Source organism: Glycine max, chromosome 4 (assembly GCF_000004515.6).
Source record: "Glycine max cultivar Williams 82 chromosome 4, Glycine_max_v4.0, whole genome shotgun sequence".
Taxonomy (NCBI): domain Eukaryota; kingdom Viridiplantae; phylum Streptophyta; class Magnoliopsida; order Fabales; family Fabaceae; genus Glycine; species Glycine max.
In genome coordinates this window covers 38,455,853-38,475,710 of record NC_016091.4, presented here as the reverse complement: position 1 = coordinate 38,475,710, position 19,858 = coordinate 38,455,853, and the positions used below count along the sequence as shown (strand labels likewise).

Here is a 19,858-nt window from a genome sequence, read left to right as displayed (position 1 = left end):
TCATGAACTTGGTTTCCAGTTAATGTTTCCGGGGGGCCTTCATTCTCCTGACTTCCATTAAAAGCTTTTTTCAATCGTCGATAAGGGTGAAAAGCTTTTAGAAATCTTCAGTGTCTGGTATATACTATTTTCTTTCCATGCTTGAGTTGGATGAAGCTTGTGTTTTTCTCACAGATAGGACATGCATGATGCCCTTTCACACTGTATCCACTTAAATTTCCTTATGCTGGAAAATCATTAATAGTACAAAACACCATTGTGCGTAACTTGAACATCTGCTGCACATTTGCATCCCACACATCTACCCCTTCTTCCCACAATTGTTTCAAGTCTTCGATTAACGGTGTAAGATACACATCAATATCATTCCCTGGTTTCCTTGGACCCGCGATCATCATACACAGGATAATGTATTTACGCAAAATGCACAACCATGGGGGAAGGTTGTAAATCATCAGTAAAACAGGCCACAAACTGTGGTTGCTGCTTAAGCTACCATAAGGATTCATTCCATCAGAAGCAAGAGCAAGCATTAAGCTCCTTTGCTCATCCCTAAACTTTGGATACAAATGATCAATTGTCTTCCACTGCGGAGAATCGGTAGGATGTCGCAGTAATCCATCAGATTTTCGATCATCCGAATGCCATGAAAGGTTTTTTGCATCATGTGCATTAGCAAACAATCGCTTAAACCTTGGTATTATTGGAAGATACCAGCACACCTTGGCAGAACGACAATTTTTGGTTCTTGCATCATCAGTTAATTCATCATGTTGCACTTTGTATCGTGATACCCCACACGTGGGGCATTGTCGTAGTTATGCATACTCATTTCTATACAATATGCAATCATTAGGGCATGCATGGATCTTCTTGTACTCCATTCCCACTGGACACAAAATCTTTTTGGCCTCGTAGTGATTTTTTGGCAAAGTGTTTTGTTCAGGAAGCATGTTCTTCAATAAGACCAGCAATTTAGTGAAGCTTTTATCACTCCACCCAAATCTTGCCTTCAAGTTTACCAAAGATAACACTGCTGACAACCGCGTGAAAGATGTACACCCCTCATACAATGGTGTGTTGGAATCACGTTCTATTGTATCATACAGAGGTGCATGCGCTTGCTCAAAAGTCTCTTGTCCAAGATCACAGATCATTTCCTCTATACGCTCTCCGCTGTCTTCGTGTACCGCCTGAGACTGAGAAACAGTTGGAATGTCGGCCGATTCCCCATGCCATATCCATTTTGTGTAATTCGGAATGATGCCGTAACATATCAGATGTGATCGGATTTCATCAACTGACTGTCGTCTACCATTAAGACATTTAACACATGGGCAAAAATAATTGCCCCTCAAACTTTCGGCATTAAGTTGCGTAAATTGTAGAAATTGTTCCACCCCGTTCTCATACTCGTCACTGATGCATTTTGCTTTCATCCAACTTCGATCCATGTTTCCTCTTTGCTATTCGTGACAATCAATAAGTTATCTGTCATGCATGCTAAACTCACTTTTTTGCATTAAAGGTGTGGCCCTATCCCATTCAGGAAGACATTTTTTATAGTTGAATCAAACGTACAGGTAAAATCTCTTTCGAGTGATTTGATGAAATTTCAGCAGCATTTCGCATTGGTCTTCAGGAACACAAGATGAAAGTGGTGAATGTGTGAACAATCACCGCAATCAAATATGAACCCGAAGAACAATGTGAAATGCAGTATACCAAAATTTCTTCAAATCATTCAAAAGATAATTTACCTCTACGTATGATTCAACTATAAAAATATGTCATCCCAAACTGTCCAAACGGACAATTCAAGAATCAATACATCAATTAATTCAAACTATCCGTATTAATCGATGTATCGAATCTCGAACGGGCAACTAAGGTTCACTCATAATGCAACTAACTAGTAACATGAAACAATACTGATATTTGAACAACGACATGTTACAATCATACCACTTTTTAAAAATAGAGACATACCTCGAAAGATGCTCAGTGTCAACGACAATGAGTGCGGGGATGCAGTTACAGGGAAAACACTAACACAAATGTCGTGATGACGACATATAATCTGTACCATGAATGGGGGAAACTGTCAGTTGGATTAATCATACTCAAATAACAATGCATCATGTTTAAGGTTTATAAAATAGTACAACCAGTAAAGAGGTTTATTTTAAGTGAAATAAGGATAATTTAAATATTTTTTAAAATGGAAACAAATTAAGTTTTGGCTAACATCTTAACTTGACCAGAACAGGGAAAAGCATACTCATCTATTCTTTAACATGTTGAGGGCAACAAGCTTCTTTCACATGATAATAATACCATGCCAGAGTTGCTATGTGCCCACTAATTTAATTACATTGAATTAGAGCTTGAATTAGACAAAAATATTACTTCAATCAGTACAACATCCATTAACCAAGGCCCGATTCTGTAGGTGTATAACAATGCCAATTATCTACAGAAGTGAAGTAATTAAATTCTCTGTACGTAAGGGCATTCATGAGTGAGATGAGGCTCGTTTGTGTTGTTATTATCTTTGAAAATTATTATATCTTTTGTTCATTTGTTTTCCATTATTTATGATTACTCCATTTTTGGCTGCCTAGCTGGCTAGCTTTTAGATCAAGGGAAACGGTGGGTCGATTCTAAAGGGTAGAGGCCTAGTAGAGCACTATATTATTCTAAAAGTTTTATTCACCTTGGGCGTCATTCACTACAACATAATGCTTTGCACCCTCGCCAGAGCACGCAAGTGGGACCTCGTGGAGAGTTTGTGGACCGAAATGAATGCGAAAGGGGTTGCCCCTGTGAATTCCACTTATGGGACCTTGATTGATGCTTATAGTAAACGTGGAATCAAAGAGGAAGCACTTGCTTGGCTTCAGACGATGCAAAGTCAAGGAATAGAGCCTGATGAGGTCACCATAGGGATTGTTGTTCTCTTGTACAAGAGGGCTGGAGAGTTTCAAAAAGCTCAAGAGTTTTTCAGGAGATGGATAAGAGGTGCACCTTTTAGATTAGGTGTGGATGATAAATTAGTATCACATACCAATGTTTGTTTAAGCTCTCATACATATGCTACCTTGATTGACACGTATGGGAAGGGTGGTCAATTTCGCATAGCATGTGAAACGTTTACTAGGATCATCAGACAAGGCAGATCCCTGAATACAGTTACACTCAATACAATGATTCACTTGTATGGAAACTGTGGACGGTTACGACAAGCTTGTTTGTTGTTCCAGAAAATGGGAGAGTTTCGGTGTGTACCCGACACTTGGACGTATAACATCCTTATTTCTCTTAATATTAAGAATAATAAGGTCAAATTTGCAGTTAAATATTTTGCAAGGATGAAAGAGGCCTTCATTAAGGCAGACGTTGGGAGTTACCAAACCCTGTTGTATGCATACTCGACTAGGAAAATGGTTCGAGAAGCGGAAGAGCTCATACAGGAGATGGGCAAAAGGGATCTTGAGATTGATGAATTCACCCAATCGGCATTGACTAGAATGTATGTAGAATCAGGTATGCTTGAGCAGTCGTCGTTGTGGTTCAAGAGGTTTCACCTAGCTGGAAATATCAATTCGGATTGTTATTCTGCCAATATTGATGCATATGGAGAGCGGGGGTATACTTTAGCAGCCGAGAAAGTCTTTATTTGCTGCAAAGAAAAGAAGAAGCTCACTGTCCTTGAGTTTAATGTGACGATTAAGGCTTACGGGATAGGAAAATGCTATGATAAAGCATGTCAATTGTTTGATAGTATGAAAAAATTTGGTGTTGTTGCAGACAAATGCAGCTACAGTTCTCTCATTCATATTTTGGCCAGTGCTGACAAGCCACACATTGCCAAATCTTATCTTAAAAAAATGCAGGAGGCAGGACTTGTGAGTGACTGTGTCCCATACTGTGTTGTGATATCAAGCTTCACAAAGTTAGGCCAATTTGAAATGGCAGAAGAATTATACAAGGAAATGCTTCGATATGCCGTCCAACCTGATGTCATTATTTATGGTGTTTTTATCAATGCTTTTGCTGATGCTGGAAGTGTTAAAGAAGCCATCAATTATGTTAACGAAATAAGAAAGGCAGGACTGCCAGGGAATCCAACTATACAAGTTGATTCAATTATCAGATGAAGGTCCTTCTTTATTTTCCTCTAATTGTATGATTGATCTTTATACTGAGTGACTTATGATTGAACAAGCAAAAGAGATATTTGAGAGCTTGGCTTGTATTCTATGGATAGGAGGCTAAGGGAAGCCACAGAGACATTCAAGGAAATGATAAAATCTGGCGTTCAACCACATGATTTTACATTCAGAGCTCTTGCAAACATTTTACTGAATTGTGGAGTTTAATAGTAGGCCATCCGACCCCAGCAAGACAAATGGATAGGAGGCTAAGGGAAGCTACAGAGACATTCAAGGAAATGATAAAACCTGGCGTTCAACCACATAATTTTACATTCAGAGCTCTTGCAAACATTTTACTGAATTGTGGAGTTTAATAATAGGCCATCCGACCCCAGCAAGACAGATGGATAAGAGGCTAAGGGAAGCTACAGAGACATTCAAGGAAATGATAAAATCTGGCGTTCAACCACATGATTTTACATTCAGAGCTCTTGCAAACATTTTACTGAATTGTGGAGTTTAATAGTAAGCCATCCGACCCCAGCAAGACAGATGGTCAAACCACGACAACAAATGGAAATGGGTAAAATGCTACAAAAAAAATTGATTATATCTCAAACAACCACTACTACATTGGGGAGGCGGTGGCAATTAATTGGCAATTTGACATATTCTCTTTGCTTTACTTTCACTTCAACTAAAACAAAATTATATGGGCAAAGCAATCATGTACGTTTTAAGTTAGTAAAAAGAACTGGTCTTACACAATGTATTAATAGACATATTTATATTTAATGCCTAATTGTGTTTTAAACAAATTTACCTCTAAAAAGATACCAATTAAAAAATTTGATGATAAAAATATAAAGAACTTAATCTAAGTTTGATTTTTATTTCGATAATAAAAAACTTCGTCTAAATAATTTAGAGAATAGCATAAACAAAGCCTAATTATATCTAACCTTCCTCGACTTCCCAATATATTTTTACCCTTTTATTCCTTTTCCCAATTCCAGAGTATCTCTTTACTTTCTAAGTTAGACTTATTGAAGGGACATACATCCCTTTCATTAAATCAACACACTTTAATTAATTTAACCGTACTGTATGCTATATATATGTACGTGTTTTGCAGAAAATATGCGTCTTCATCCATATCCTAGCTAATTAATAAGCTAACACAGTACGCACTAAGACTAACACTTATTCTCCCTAATTTTGTACTCTTTTAAGATAGATTTACATTTACTTATACCATTGAGAAAAGAGTTATGTTTGTAATATCCAAAACTGAAATGAGAGTAAGCCAAAAGTTTATAAACATAAAATTTGTTTATGTGTCGCCTATCTCTTTTCCTAAGATAGTGGCTGAAGTGTGTGGCTCTATTATGTGTCATTATTGGTTCACACTATAAAGCCTTTGAATTTTGACTATGGACTTCTACATGTTATTTTTTTTCCAATTAAAACGCTTTGAATAGGCTAGTAATTAAAAAGAAAATAAAAAAGAAACTCGGTAATATTTAAAAAGAAAACAAAAGAGAAACTCAAGGTATAGGCTCAAAACTAAATTTTAAAGGTTAAAATACAACATTTTTCTAATTTTTAAGAGCAACGACTCAGATTATCCGACATAGATTAATCATTGATTATTCTATTAATATTTTACACTAATAATAATATTATGATAATAAAAAAAACCAGAGTAACCCCTTTTCTGATCTCTTGGATAAGTTCCCATCTTGTTGGAAGACAAACAAATAGTTTGCATCATCTTCTACCCAAAATGAAGGGAGGGCCAGTTCTCATTTGGAGTGAAATGACTTGTTTTAATAAAAAGAACAAAACCTCTCCATGGCTCACAGCGATTATAAAGCTTAAAGGCGCCTTTTGCCAGGCATGACAATTCCTTTCTGGATTCTCCATCAAAGTTATTACATTCTCTTATCCTATGGCTTTCCTATATGACTATTTGTTTAATGGATGTGGCAAAAGGCATGAAAATGGTCCAACTGTACGACACCCATGCATTTGAAGGAGTTCATTATACAAACGAGTAGATGTGGTTAATTATGGTTGGAGCCTACATAAGGTATAAAAGCATGATTGGAGGCTTACCTAGTCTGGCTTTCCTCTGGAGCTAGTTGTTTTCCTTTTTATTGGCTACATGGCTGAGGCCTGAGGCTATGGTTGGAGCATTTCAATCACAGTATTTAGAATTACTACTGGTAATTTCTATAATAATCTTGTAATATGGTTTGGTAGTTTGAATAGTTCTCCATAAAATGAAGCAAAATATATGGGGATATCTGAAAAATGTAGGATAAATTGATATTTGTTGTATATATAGTTTGTAGTTGCTGAACATTGCTCTTCATTTCTTAAAGATCATTTTCTCTGCCAGAATAGTAACAACATTTCAAAGAGACATGATTTTACCTAATCATGACTACATGTCTCTGATTTTCTGCAGGATTCTGGAATGGGAACAAGTTTTGACTTTTACTACGAGTATCCTTCAAGATCAGTAATGGGAATTGGATTGTTGACACCTCTTTGGAACTACATGTGTGGCGTCCCTAAATAATGATTGGTATAATATTAATAAATTAAATAGCAAAAACCATGGGAAATTTTTTTTTCTTTTTCTTTTTCGTTTCTCTCTCTTTTTCACAGTAATTAAGTTCAGAAGGAAGATTATCACTATAGAGTCCTGAATGGCCAGTTCACAACTCTATTCGGAGTTATTTCTTTCTGATCACTCATAACCTCTAAACTATTTTGCTCTTTCAAAAAGAAAAATATGCCAGCCATTATTTTAGGTCGTCACGTGAAAACTAATAAAATGCGGTCGATGAACTCTTTTCAATAAAATTTGCTAACACTTTCTTTCAAATAACAAGATTAAACATAATTACATTCATCATCTAAAACTGTCCAAAATATGGGAGTTTGCAAAATACATAGTGACATCCAGAGCAAAGGTATCAACTGTGGTGGCTTCAGCCATATATATACAATCATCAAAATTTCTATATAATAGGTCTACCCACCCAAAAATCAAAAGAGTAAACCTAGCAGTCTGAACTAGATACACCCACCCATAAAAAGTATGTAAACCTAGTCTAAGGAGCCGTCTGCTATGATGAAGAGTCTCCACTATTCGCTGTCCCTCCAGGGCCGCTCTCCTCCGTAGAGTCTGCCTCAGATGCTGACATGATATCCTCTGGAGAATCCACATCAGGGAGTGGGTTCTCATCATCCTCCGGAAAGTCAAGAGCATCCACAGCAGGCTCAGGAGGTAACTCCTCTGGGTCCTCCTCAAGGTCTTCTTCAGAGGATGACACCTCTATCACTTGAACTGGCTCCACTAGTCGATATGGAGTAGGTGTAGGTAGTATGCACTCCACAGTCCGCTGAAGCGTGCGTGCAGGTTCCTCTGGATGTACCAATGAAGTAGTCGTGAGTCGAATCGTGCCACGGAATCGGCACCTCTCATTGGCTTCGAGGGTCTCCCAAAATCCCTCTAGGAACTCCATCTCCACGCGATCATGGATTAATTGCTCTGCCATCGTGATCTACAAGAAATAAAAGAAAGGGGTAGACTCTTTCACGAGAAATCTAACTACGGGTAACAACACAATGTGTCCCATAACCACTACATGTAGTTAAAAGGTATGCCTCAAGGGTTTTCTTCTCTGGTAATCGATTACCAAAGTATGTAATCGATTACCAGTGCCCAAACTCGAGTTACACAGCTTCAGCACATGGAAACCTGCAATTTACACTGTGTAATCGATTACACATAACTGGTAATCGATTACCAGTGCCCTGTTACTCTGTGTAATCGATTACACAACATTGGTAATCGATTACCAGAGGCCACCTCAACATCCTTTCTCCATTTCTAAGCCTTGTAATCGATTACACCCCTTGGTAATCGATTACCAGAGGCCATCTTAACTTCCTGTATTCATTTTTAAGCCTTGTAATCGATTACACACCCTTGGTAATCGATTACCAGAGGCCAAATTCTAGATACCACTCAAGATCCATAGCTGGCCAGCCACCACACAAGCCTCCTTGCTTTGTGGTCTTTGTTCTTTTATTGGTTGACTGCCATGAGCTCGCCTATTTAGGAACGTCACAGGTTCTCACTGACTGACTATGCCCGGGTTGGGTCGGGATTGATCAAGCTTGGTTTTGGGAAATAGCACCCCACCTGACATCCCCAAGGTCTCCTGACCCCCGCAACATATCTCCAGGTACCACTCTGTGGTCAACAAATAAAAGTAGGAAGACTAACTCTTCCACGCTTTCTCACTTCAAGCTTGTAGGATTATGGGGTACTCGTCATATGTGGTACTAGGTAGCGATCGGGCAATGGTGCAAATCAACTATCCCACATCCACAAATCAAACATGAACCCACCATCCCCAGTTGCCCACCTTCAACTGAGCTCACGTACCCCCACGTAGCCCTTATCCACGTTCCTCTCAGCATTGGGTCCCCATCAACCCCTCCAAGCTTCCACAATATCCAAACATCATGAACTACCCTAAACCAAGAAAACAGGGCAGACGCAGAAAACTCTGCCCAAAACACATTCCAATACCACAGCTTTCCCTACTCAAATACCCCAGTAACATTCTCTTCTTTCTGATTCATTAACCGTTGGATCGACTGGAAAATTTTACTGGAGGTCCCTAGTACATAGGTCTACATTTTGACCGTTGGGATCTGCTAGAAAATGTCCAGAACCCACTATGTACTACCTTTTCTATAACCAGCAATGCACAAGCATTTTCTGCACATGAACAAAATTCTGCTGCACAAAATTTGACAGCTTTTTTTTTGCTGCACAATTTGGCAGATTTCGAAATCCATCTTATCCACCTCCAATTTTGCTCAAATTAGATCCTACAAGTCCTAAATCATGTATAAATCATATCTAAACCAAATACAAGCTTCAGACCAAGGCAATTCAAAATCTAGGTATCTAAAACCCCTCAATTTAGTGGATTTTCAAGGTTTGAGAAGTGAAAATGAGAATAGGGTAACTTTGGAGCAAACTCTCATCTCAAACACGTCTATAACATTAATTTAAACTTGCTCAAACTGGTTTTATGATGAAAACTCCACCGATTCAAAATTTGACCCCTCAACACCCAATTTACCCTAGAAATGGCTCTTGCTTTCACCTTTGCCACTGATTTTTCTCATTTGCTCAGCCCAAGCTTTCCCACAAGTCCTAAATGACATTTTAAACTAGGATTAACTCACTTTAGACTCCAATTTACACTAACCCCAGATTTAGCTTCTCTAGCCCTCAAAATCTCACACTTTTCTACCTACAACATTGTCATTCTCACATTTAACCCTAAGTTAACTTTCCCCTTCATCTCTACCAGTTTTCTATCAGCAATTTCATCACACAAACATCACAAAGCATCATCATAAAACCCTAAAATAGAATGGGTAAATTTGGCTCACATCAAACATGACAAGTTTAGCATGCTTTCAACAAATTCCTTCACAAATAACTACCATAAGGCACAAACCTAGTAGAACTACCCATCACATCTCCCAAAAACCCAATACCCACGAAATTTATGTGAGAAGAAGTCTACCCAAACCTGAAATTTAAAGTCCCACAACGTAGTGGTGCGCTTCACGACTCCGAAAATGGCTTCCTTTTGCAATTTGGAGCAGAAATGGTGAGCAAAGTTTGGAGCTTTAATGGAGGCTTCAATGGAGAGGAAGAGGAAGAGAAAAGCAATGTGAGAGTGAGGGAAAGCTTTCTGAATTTTTCTGAGTGAGGAGAGAGAACGTGGCTTTTATGAGAAAGTGATTTTCTTTTCCTATTATTTTATTTTTTAAAAGCACTTGCCACTTGTCCCATTTTGAGTGGAACAAAAAGGGGCCCACTTTTTCTCTTGATGTGACTCATACTCAGCCACAAGGAGAGAAAAACTTGACTTTTTGAAATGCTAAAATCCTACCTCGGTTTGCGTGCCATTTCTTTGGTTCCAGTCCCTCGCGTTTCTCTGCACCCGTCGGGGCCCGTTTTCGAAAGCAAGCAATATATATATCAAAACTCTTAGAATGAAACCCTGGGCGTGGTTCAGAGGTTGGTTTTGTTAAATTTTTAGTTACACGCAAAACGATAATTTTTAGACTAATTAATTGAGAATTAATCTATAACTGTCCAGTTATGGATTTCTCTTCGTTAATTAGTCTAACCCGCGTATCTTTCCCCCAATGTACATACTTCTACCAGGAGTACATATATATATATATATATATATATATATATATATATATATATATATATATAATTATTCAAAATGTATCGTTTACAAAATTCCGGGTAGAAATTTTCAGGATGTCACAACATGAACTGCTTTCTCCTCTTTTTCTTCATTTTAAGGACTAAAGTAATTTAGTATATACGAGGAATGAGGATAGAAGGAAAAGTTTTTTTTCTGGGCAGAAATTGGTCCTGTATGCTACATTCTTTGGTGATGGAGAAGATATGGTTTGACAATAGAGGATTTTAATCTTGCACACCGCATTTTTCAGGTATATTTAACATTATTATTTGGGTACCAACATCATTGTCAAAATGATTGCTTTTAGTTTTAGTGTGAACCACCTTTATTTTTTTAGCTGCATTCTGGTGTCACTTGCATTGCCCCTAAATGAAACTATCCTGAAATTTGTGTTATTCTATGTGCAAATAAGTCTTTACTCAACATATTGGTGGTCAATACTCAATTTTCATTTGTCAAAGCTACATACTTATATATATATATATCATGCTATTCAAATAGTTCTTTGTATTTCAGCCCATTTTTAGGACAACCATGTACTATATGGATTCCCTGAATCTGACAGTTGTTGATCATATACATTTGGCCAAGTCTAAGCTTTACATTTTCTTTCCAATAAAAAGTAAGTAATTTTGCATGTTATCTTTTGGGGAGACCCTTTTTCCATTATTTATGTCTAGTATTTGTGACTATTTCCCCCCTTTTTTTCAGCATGGAGGAAAAGTTATTTGTTGCTGGCATATCTAATGGAAAGCCATACAAAGCTATCAGAGAAGTATAATTGCATCCGCATTTGATTTTTTCCAATTGTAAAATTTCAGTCATTCTTTTTGAGTAAATTGTAAAGACCAAGTTTCAATAAAATTAGAATGACCTCTCCTTTGTTTTGAAAATTTCCATTTTTTATTTACATGCATAGCATAATTGCATAAATCCTCTCACATCCTTTTCTCAGAATTATGCAGAACTCCCTTATTATATCATAAAGTTCCTTTTGAGTTATGATATTATATCGTAAAGTTGAGTTCTGATGTATTTCTTTCTTGAACAAAATTATCATGTAAATTATGTTGTAACAAATTATGTGGTGTTTTTTATGCATGATTTTTATTTTATCCATATTTGTTAAAACAATTAACTAATTAAACTGTTATATGGTCATTTTCCTTCAAAATTTGTTTGGAAGCAATATGAAAGGGTGTGGTGTCTTAGGAAAAGGAGCACCATAGTTGGAAGATTGAAATTTATTCTTCTGGGAAGTGGAGAGTTGTACTATTTGAGAATTTTACTAAATTACTCAAAGAGGCCACACTCATATTCTTGCATAAGAACAATTAGTAATGTTCTATATACTACCTTTAAAGATGTTTGTTATGCACTAGGCCTGTTATGATATATGATTGAGAATATGTTGATGCCATTATTGAGGCAAGTCATTGGGGCTCACGAAGATATTTGAGAACATTACCTTACTTTTGTCAAATCAATTATCTAGACTATAATTTGTTTGGCAAAAGACTTATATGTATTTAAATCATGACATTCAACACACACAAAGACTTGTTCTTCAGAATAATGGTAATTGATATAATTTATTTTTGTTTTGTTTACTTAGTTTACAACAATTTACAAAAATGTATAATTCCTATTTATTTGAATAACATGCTTAGTGTTGTCAGATAAAGAGTTAAAAAATTTCGCCTCTCAGAGTTTGGATAAATTGTTACAAAATAACAATAGAAGATTATCTAATTTTCCACTCATGTCACCTCCTAACATCGGTATGATTTCTGAGTGCCAAAATCACCTTGTTTTTTATAAGCTCAACTACGATAAGCAATTACTTTTTATATCAAAGCATTTTTTTTAAAAAAAGAATAATTTAAAGTTAATTTTTTAAAACTATTGTGTATACTATTTATAGTCCATTAATCATGAATTGTAAGACTAATCATATTAGGACTAATTTGATTTGGATAATTTTTTTATAATCATAGATTTATGGAAGTTAAGAGAGTATTCCATTATATCTATGTATGAAAAAATTAATTTAAAAAATTTATTAGCTAAAATTGACAAGCTTAAAAAGTGTTTTTTTTAAATAGTAGTTGTAAGAATATCTATAAGCTAAATATATTCCTTTTATCGACTAAAAATTTCAAAATGCTCATAAAAAATGTCCAAATCTTATAAGATATATGAATGAGATTTTTTTCATGATCTTTTGTTTCCAAGCATATAAATCTGGACATTCAGTCTGGAATTTTTTTCTAAAATTCTGTAAAGTTGAAAGGTTGCATGTGGAGAGTGGTAAACAAAATAACAGAAAGAATGAAATGACAGATGGACATAAAAGAATTGATACTGGATAGAATTGGGCATAAGGAAAGAAGTCCTCCAAGAGATGTTCCCCTCATTCTGTTACATCCTTTACTATTTAACAACCTACTATAATAGAATAACTATCAACCTACTGACTTCGGTCTAACAAGTCTAACTATTGGGCCTTTCCTCACTAGTGGGCCCTTTTTTCTTATGAGAACAAACCTTCCAAATTCTGTCTGTCTTTGGCTGGGACCTAACAGAAATTGTCTAAGGACTGTATATGTTTCAGAGGATGTCTATATACTGAGACTGAGTGCAAGAATTTTACTTTTCAATAGGGATTTGTAATCAAGTATTTGTATTGTCTGTTTCGCATACTATTATTATTTTTGTTGAGTTTCCTACCTCGTATGAAATCTGTTTTTGAACAGGTCAATGTATCCATTTTAAGTTTAGGGAAAGTTTTGTAATTGAAGGTGAATGGATCTTCTAAATTTGCAACTTCTATAAGTTAATATTTCTGTAAAAAAATTCATCATCTATCTGATATTTTTATTCCATTTAACTCTCGTATCTTACATTTTATTTCAAGTTCCAAGTTCCAACTGCTGCTTAAACTTTTCTGTTTAGTGAAGTTTCAAAATCTTTAACAGTTATATGCTTTATTATTTGAGTTCTATAATTATTTGATGTAAGGAGGTTCCTAATTTATATTAAGAGAATGGTAGATGTTGAAGCATTATAATTTTAAAGATTACATAATCAAAATCTCATAATTCACTTGATGAACGTTTTTGCAGACCATTGCAACGGTCTATATGTTCCTTGCTGGGAAGGTTGAAGAGACTCCTCGTCCACTAAAGGATGTTATTCTTGTTTCTTATGAGATCATTCACAAGAAGGATCCTGCTGCTGCACAGAGGATAAAACAGAAGGTGTTTTATTACTGATGGTGCTTTGACTAGTTCACTCCTATACATCAACATTTTTGACTTAGGATTTAGCTGAATCTTATTGCTGTTGTTAACTCAAGAGACTTTTTCTTCCTGTCTGTCATCTTTCTCCAATTGTCTAAAATGAACTAGGCTTTTTTTACCCCTATTTGTTTCTAGACTGTGCATCCCTCCAAGTTGTCAGTGTCTAGGCAACACATGTATGTAGGTTATAATGTCAAACATGGTAGATATGTCCCCAATATTGAAATCCTATAAAATGTTTATCTGGCTTGTAAATTATGAAAGAATGAAGGTTATTTTTTTTATTGCTCAATAACTACTTAAGTTGAACTTGTTGCCTAGAACTTGTTGTCTAGTTACCCTTTTCTCCAAATTTTCTCTACACTTAATATGATAGTTGTGTTGAATAGCCTAAGGTAGTGACGATGTCATACGCAAAAAGGAAGAGACTCCTAGAATGACAGGGGCAAAAAGAGTTTTGCTACAGCACCTGACAGGGGCAAAAAGTATCCTTAGTTCTTAATTTTATAAAAACTTTCACTTTAGTATCTAATATGTTCCTCTTCCTAAAGGATATAAACGCCCAATTGAGTGCCCTAAAATCAGAGAGAAGGTAGAAACCAACTTAAATCTTGTCAATTATCATTCTCTGTGAATTGATTTGAACCTCAACATAGAAATTAAACCACTGAGAGGTTAGCTGAACTGATAGGAACACCTTTTTGCTGAAGTTGAACTAAGTTGATGCATTAAGCTACTGTCAAGTCATGTTTGGACACATACATATCATATTTTTTGCTTTACTTCATAGTGATGATGGATTAGTTAATTTTCAGCTTGCTTAAGTGTGCTGCTTCCAATAATTCCAAGTCAATTATCATTCAAAATAAAAGAGGTAGTATCATACTATCATTTCAAGGATTGGCCTGTAACAGGAGAATACACAAACAATCATGGCAGCTAATTTGGTTTGGCACCATTTGGGCTATATGTCTATATCTGCATATAGTACTCAATTATGTATTGATTTTACATTGGGGGAATTCTCATAATTGGAAACCATTATTAGCATCAACAAATCCTGAGATTACTTGGATTATTGATAGCTAACAGTTGACTGCTCACCAAGAGTGACCAAGATTAGGTTGACATATAAAAACAGACAGACCAAGAACAAGATTTTTTTTTTTAATTGACAATTATTAGTTGTTAGTATTATTAGTTTTTTGTCAGCGGAGGAATTTGAACCCGTGACTTTTCCCCTCTCCCCTTCTCCCTTCACCTCTACACCAAATCTTATATCTCTACAACAAAATCTTTGGGTAGCCTTTTGTGTTCCCTTGGTTTAATGCATTATGATCATTTCTGCCATTGTCACATATCTAGATGGTTTTATCCCTGTTTCCCGATCAAATTGGGAATTTTCATAAGAGAACTCAGTTTCCCGATCAAATTAGGAATTTTCATAAGAGAACTCAGTTTCCCGATCAAATTAGGAATTTTCATAAGAGAACTCAGTAAAAAGCTATGACTAGTTTAACAATGGGCTGTCTTTTTGTGCGTCTGTATGCTTCTGTATATCCTTCTTAGTTCTTATGGGTATTTTGTCTTGCAGAGGTTTGCAATCAAATGTTGGAATTGTATGAGCAAAATAGACTTGCACCAGCACAGGGAAGTGAAGTAGAAGGAAGTGCTGGAGGAACAAGAGCTGCTTCAAAGGCTCCTTCTGCAAATGAGGAGCAGGCCTCAAAGCAAATATCATCTCAAGCCCCCCAGCACGAATCTGTAGACAGAATTGCGATACCACAAACAGGAACTGAGAACCAAAGCAACGATGGGAGTGCTTTGAGGACTGAACGTGACCAAGACAGAATTGTTGGGACTAAGCAGGGTTCAGAAGTAGGAAGGAGAGATGAATCTGCATTAAACAATTCTGGCAGCAATGTTGGCCAAAATCTGGAGCGTCGGGAAGTTCCACTAGGTCATTCACCCAATGAAGCAATCAAGATTGACAAGGATAAGTTAAAGGCACTAGCAGCTATGGGAGATAACAAAAAGGAACAACGAGGCAAAATGGCATTAAAGAAACATGTAATGGATGAGGATGATCTCATTGAGAAGGAGTTGGAAGATGGAATTGAATTAGCAGTCGAGGATGATAAAATACAGATTGGATTTGGAGTAATATAACAGATTGGGGAGCGAAATTGCACAAAAGGAATGAAGTTCATGACTTCAATGAACCATTTTAATTTAAATTTCACTAAAATTAGGCTTCTACACTAACTTCTGGAAGGGATTAAAGACCAACAAATTTATTATCATCATAACAATTACCATGTCAAGCTAACATTCAGCTGTATATGAACAAACTTTAACATATGAACAAAATATAAAATTAATAAAACATCATACGAACATCAACCAGAGCTTCAATAAAAAAAAAAAGCCACTGCCCCGTTTGCAGCCCAGTCAAAAACGCATTAGCTTCTTCACCAACAACTCATCGATGACATGCGCGCGTCTTCCCTGCAACCACGATTAGCAAACATCACCATTAAAAGAAATTATATATGGAACCCGCGACCTTTATTCAACAGTACACGAACCACTTAACCAAAAACAACCTTCAAATAACCTTAACCTAACAAAGTTTGTAAGTCACTAACCAATCTCTTTCTTCATGAAACTTCAAGCCGGGAAGTTGGAGCGACGAAGTCGACCTCGTCCAGTTCAATGGAAGAAGGGGTAGGGGTACAATGTCAAAGAGCAGAGGTTTAATGTTGAATGTCAAAGAAAGGACCAAGCAGAAAGGTGAACAAACATGCGCTAGGGTTCAAAGAAAGGAGCAAGCACAAAGGTCATGAACAAACACGTGCTAGGGTTCAAAGAAAAGAGCAAGGTAGCAAAGAGGTGAACAAGGACGAGGTTGCGCGGTTTTGTTTTTTTTATTTTGAAGATTACGACAGTTTTTTACTAAAAACCGGCTTTAATTATAACAAACATAACATTCTAAGGCGGTTTTCAATAACCGCCTTAGAATGTACGTCGTAAAATGCCATTTGTAACACAATAATTACAAAAATGTCACCGCACCACTTTCTAAAGCGGTTCCTTGTACAACCGACGTAAATTAGGTGTCGTAAAAAGCGCTTTTGTAGTAGTGCATTTTTCTTTATTCGTATTTTCTATCTCATATATACAAAAAGATCCTAAAAAAGGAGGGAGGCTTACCCCCCCCCCCCCCTTGGATTTTTCCCTAGAACCAACCCAAATCTATAATATTTTTTTGTTATGTAATTCTATAATTTTTATTGTGTAATTCTACATTTTTTACTTTTTTTTATTAACTAAAAGAAATAATGTATTATATCACAACACAAGGGGTGCCAAACCCATTTACATGTAAACCAAAAGATCCTCCAAGTATGTACAATCCAATAAGTGGTTGTGCATTATTTATTGCACATACACACTAACAGACCATCGACCAAACCACCCCTGCCCCCAATGTTATTCACACTAGAATGCATTAATTACAATCCCAAAAAAGAATTCCTTCACCCACTCTAAACTATCATTCCCTATTCAATAAATGCCCTTATGCACCAGATTCTAAGTATGTGATGCATAGTCCAACACATACTATAGAACCTAGCTTTGCAATCTGCCAATTACCAATCACAATTTATAACCTTCTCATGCATTCATTTTTACGTCTATTCCCATCTTTGTCCCTTCCAAAAAAAGCCACATTAAACCATCTCTCCCAAAAGTCCTGCTTTCTTTCAGATCTATATTATTGGCCTCGAATGCATGCCCCTGGATTAACAATCCATTGTACAAAAGAATAGTCAAAAGTAGCACCATATGTTTTTAACCATGACCATGTATGGTACATAATTTCTTGCAAAATTTCATACTTGTTGATTACCTTCCCTCTAAAAATGACAATTTCTTTGTTTCCACAACACCCAAAAAATACATCCCCATAAACATCTCCATCTTTCATTAATCAGATTACTTTTAGAAACCAAGCAGTGTTGTGCAAAATGCATTTCCACTGAAAAAGGACGAGCATAATAGACTTGTACCCATCTGTGGCAGCACTTTTTCCAAATGTCTGCCACCAATAAGCAATGCAATAATATATGTCTCATAGATTCATCAAAATGGACATTTTCTTACCTTCCTCACTAAGCTTCATGCCTCTTGCACACAAGTTGTGCCTGCTTGGCAGTATGTTTCTGAACAATCTCTATAAGAACTTATGGGCTTTAGGTGGAACCTTTAATTTCCACATTTGCACTATAGTATCATACACCAAATAGTTAGAGTTTAATTCACAGATAGCAATATAAGCCGATTTGACTAAGAATAGTCGTGAGGAGTCATACTTCCACCACCAAGAATACGATCTCGCATTACTCACTGAACACTCTCAACCTCCTCATAAATCCTCCATGACCAATTTTCCCATTCAAATAACTCTCTTTCCCATCAAAACCTCCACCTCCACCCCTCTACACACCACTCCCCCATAATTTCGATAAACATTTCCTTTTGATTTGAATTTAGAAACACCCTTTGGCAATTATGTGCCAAAGGTTGATCCCCCATCCAGATGTCCTTCCAAAATAATATATTTACATCATTACCCACTTTCCTTCCCACCAAAGCATCAAACCATCTCCCAACATTTGTACCTCCACGCACCAAAGACAAGTGTCTCCGCCAAATGGAGGAATTTCTAGAAACTACCGCACTACTAAGCCCTCTCTGACCTCTATATTTACAGACTAGCACTTCACTCCAAATAAGAGTCTCTTCATGCAAAAGCTCCTACCTCCACTTAGCTAGAAGAACATTATTGAAAGAAAAAATATTGCTATCCCTAACCCTCCAAAAATTTTATGTCGACAAATGTTATCCCAACTTTTCCAACAAATTTTCCCCATAACCTCTTGACACCCCCATAAAAAATTTCTTTGAATTCTAATGATTTTCATCCCCACACTTGAAGGCACCTTAAAAAAAGAGAAAAAATAAAGGCAAAGAAGATAAAATGGAGTTAATGAGACACACTCTCTCCGCTAAAGACAACACCTTATATTTCCACCCCACCAACTTACTAGACAATTTATAAATAATAGGTTTCCAAGTCTCGACAACTAGGGTTAGCACCAGTGGGAATACCAAGATATAAAAAAATAATTTTCATTACCTTGCAATTCAACATGTGTGAATACCTCTCCAAGACCTCCTCTCCCACCCAATAGCCCCTACCTTACTCTTAAAGAAATTTATCTTAAGCCTGAAACCAAGTTCAAAACACCGCAATATACTTTTAATCAAGCTCACATTACTTAACGTGGCCTCCCCCATGAAGATTGTGTCATCCACATATTGAAGTAAATCAACTTGAATTTTCTTCTCCCCCACAACATAGCTCTCAAATAGCTTCTTTTTTTTATCACTTCTCTCATCATCCCACACAATCCTTTGACAACAATATTAAATAAAAGTGTGGTGCCAAAGGATCTCCTTGTTTATGGCCCTTTGAAATCGAGAATTCCTTAGTAGGGCTTCCATTTACCAACACTGAGACCCTACTACTCAACAAGCATCCTTTAATCCACCCTACCCATTTATCATCAAAACCCAATTTATGTATCATATATAGCAAATATTTCCAACTAACCAAGTCATATGCCTTCTCATAATCAACCTTGAAAATTAAACATTTTTCTCTTCAACCTCTTTGCTTCCTCAACCACTTCATTAGCAACCAAAACACTATGGAGGAGCTTCCTTCCACCCAAAAACACATTTTGTCTATTATCAATCACTTTCCTTAACACCTTTTTAAGTTTTTTTTGCAAGGAAATTAGTAAATATCTTATACATACAACCAACCAATGATATAGGCCTAAAATCCCCCAAATTCATAGGATCAATAACTTTGGGTATAAGGGAGATGAAGGAAGAATTACCTCCCACTACTAGAATTTATAGATTTAACATCGCACGATTAACATCGGTTTTTCAAAAAACCGATGTTAAGAAGAGCACGGTGGCATTTTTGTAA

General features: G+C 36.3%; 3 protein-coding genes across 3 annotated transcripts; 2 read left to right on the top strand and 1 right to left on the bottom strand.

Moving 5' to 3' along the window:
• Positions 1 to 221: 221 nt before the first annotated feature.
• Positions 222 to 1,454, bottom strand: LOC100779903 (uncharacterized). Its single transcript, XM_006579193.1, has 2 exons — positions 829 to 1,454; positions 222 to 747 (listed from the first exon to the last, which is right to left on the bottom strand). The coding sequence occupies exons 1-2, from the start codon at positions 1,452 to 1,454 to the stop codon at positions 222 to 224; spliced, it is 1,152 nt and encodes a 383-aa protein (XP_006579256.1).
• Positions 1,455 to 2,462: 1,008 nt separating this feature from the next.
• On the top strand, positions 2,463 to 4,278 carry LOC100779368 (pentatricopeptide repeat-containing protein At3g23020). The gene is given in 3 exon segments (XM_006579192.2): positions 2,463 to 2,501; positions 2,640 to 4,126; positions 4,128 to 4,278. Coding segments are annotated over 3 exon segments (1,677 nt in total).
• An 8,946-nt stretch (positions 4,279 to 13,224) lies between these two features.
• LOC100778842 (cyclin-T1-5-like) lies at positions 13,225 to 15,960 on the top strand. The gene is made up of 4 exons (XM_006579191.1): positions 13,225 to 13,245; positions 13,615 to 13,749; positions 13,927 to 13,993; positions 15,386 to 15,960. Exons 1-4 carry the CDS (start codon positions 13,225 to 13,227, stop codon positions 15,958 to 15,960), a joined length of 798 nt encoding a protein of 265 aa, XP_006579254.1.
• Positions 15,961 to 19,858: the final 3,898 nt, after the last annotated feature.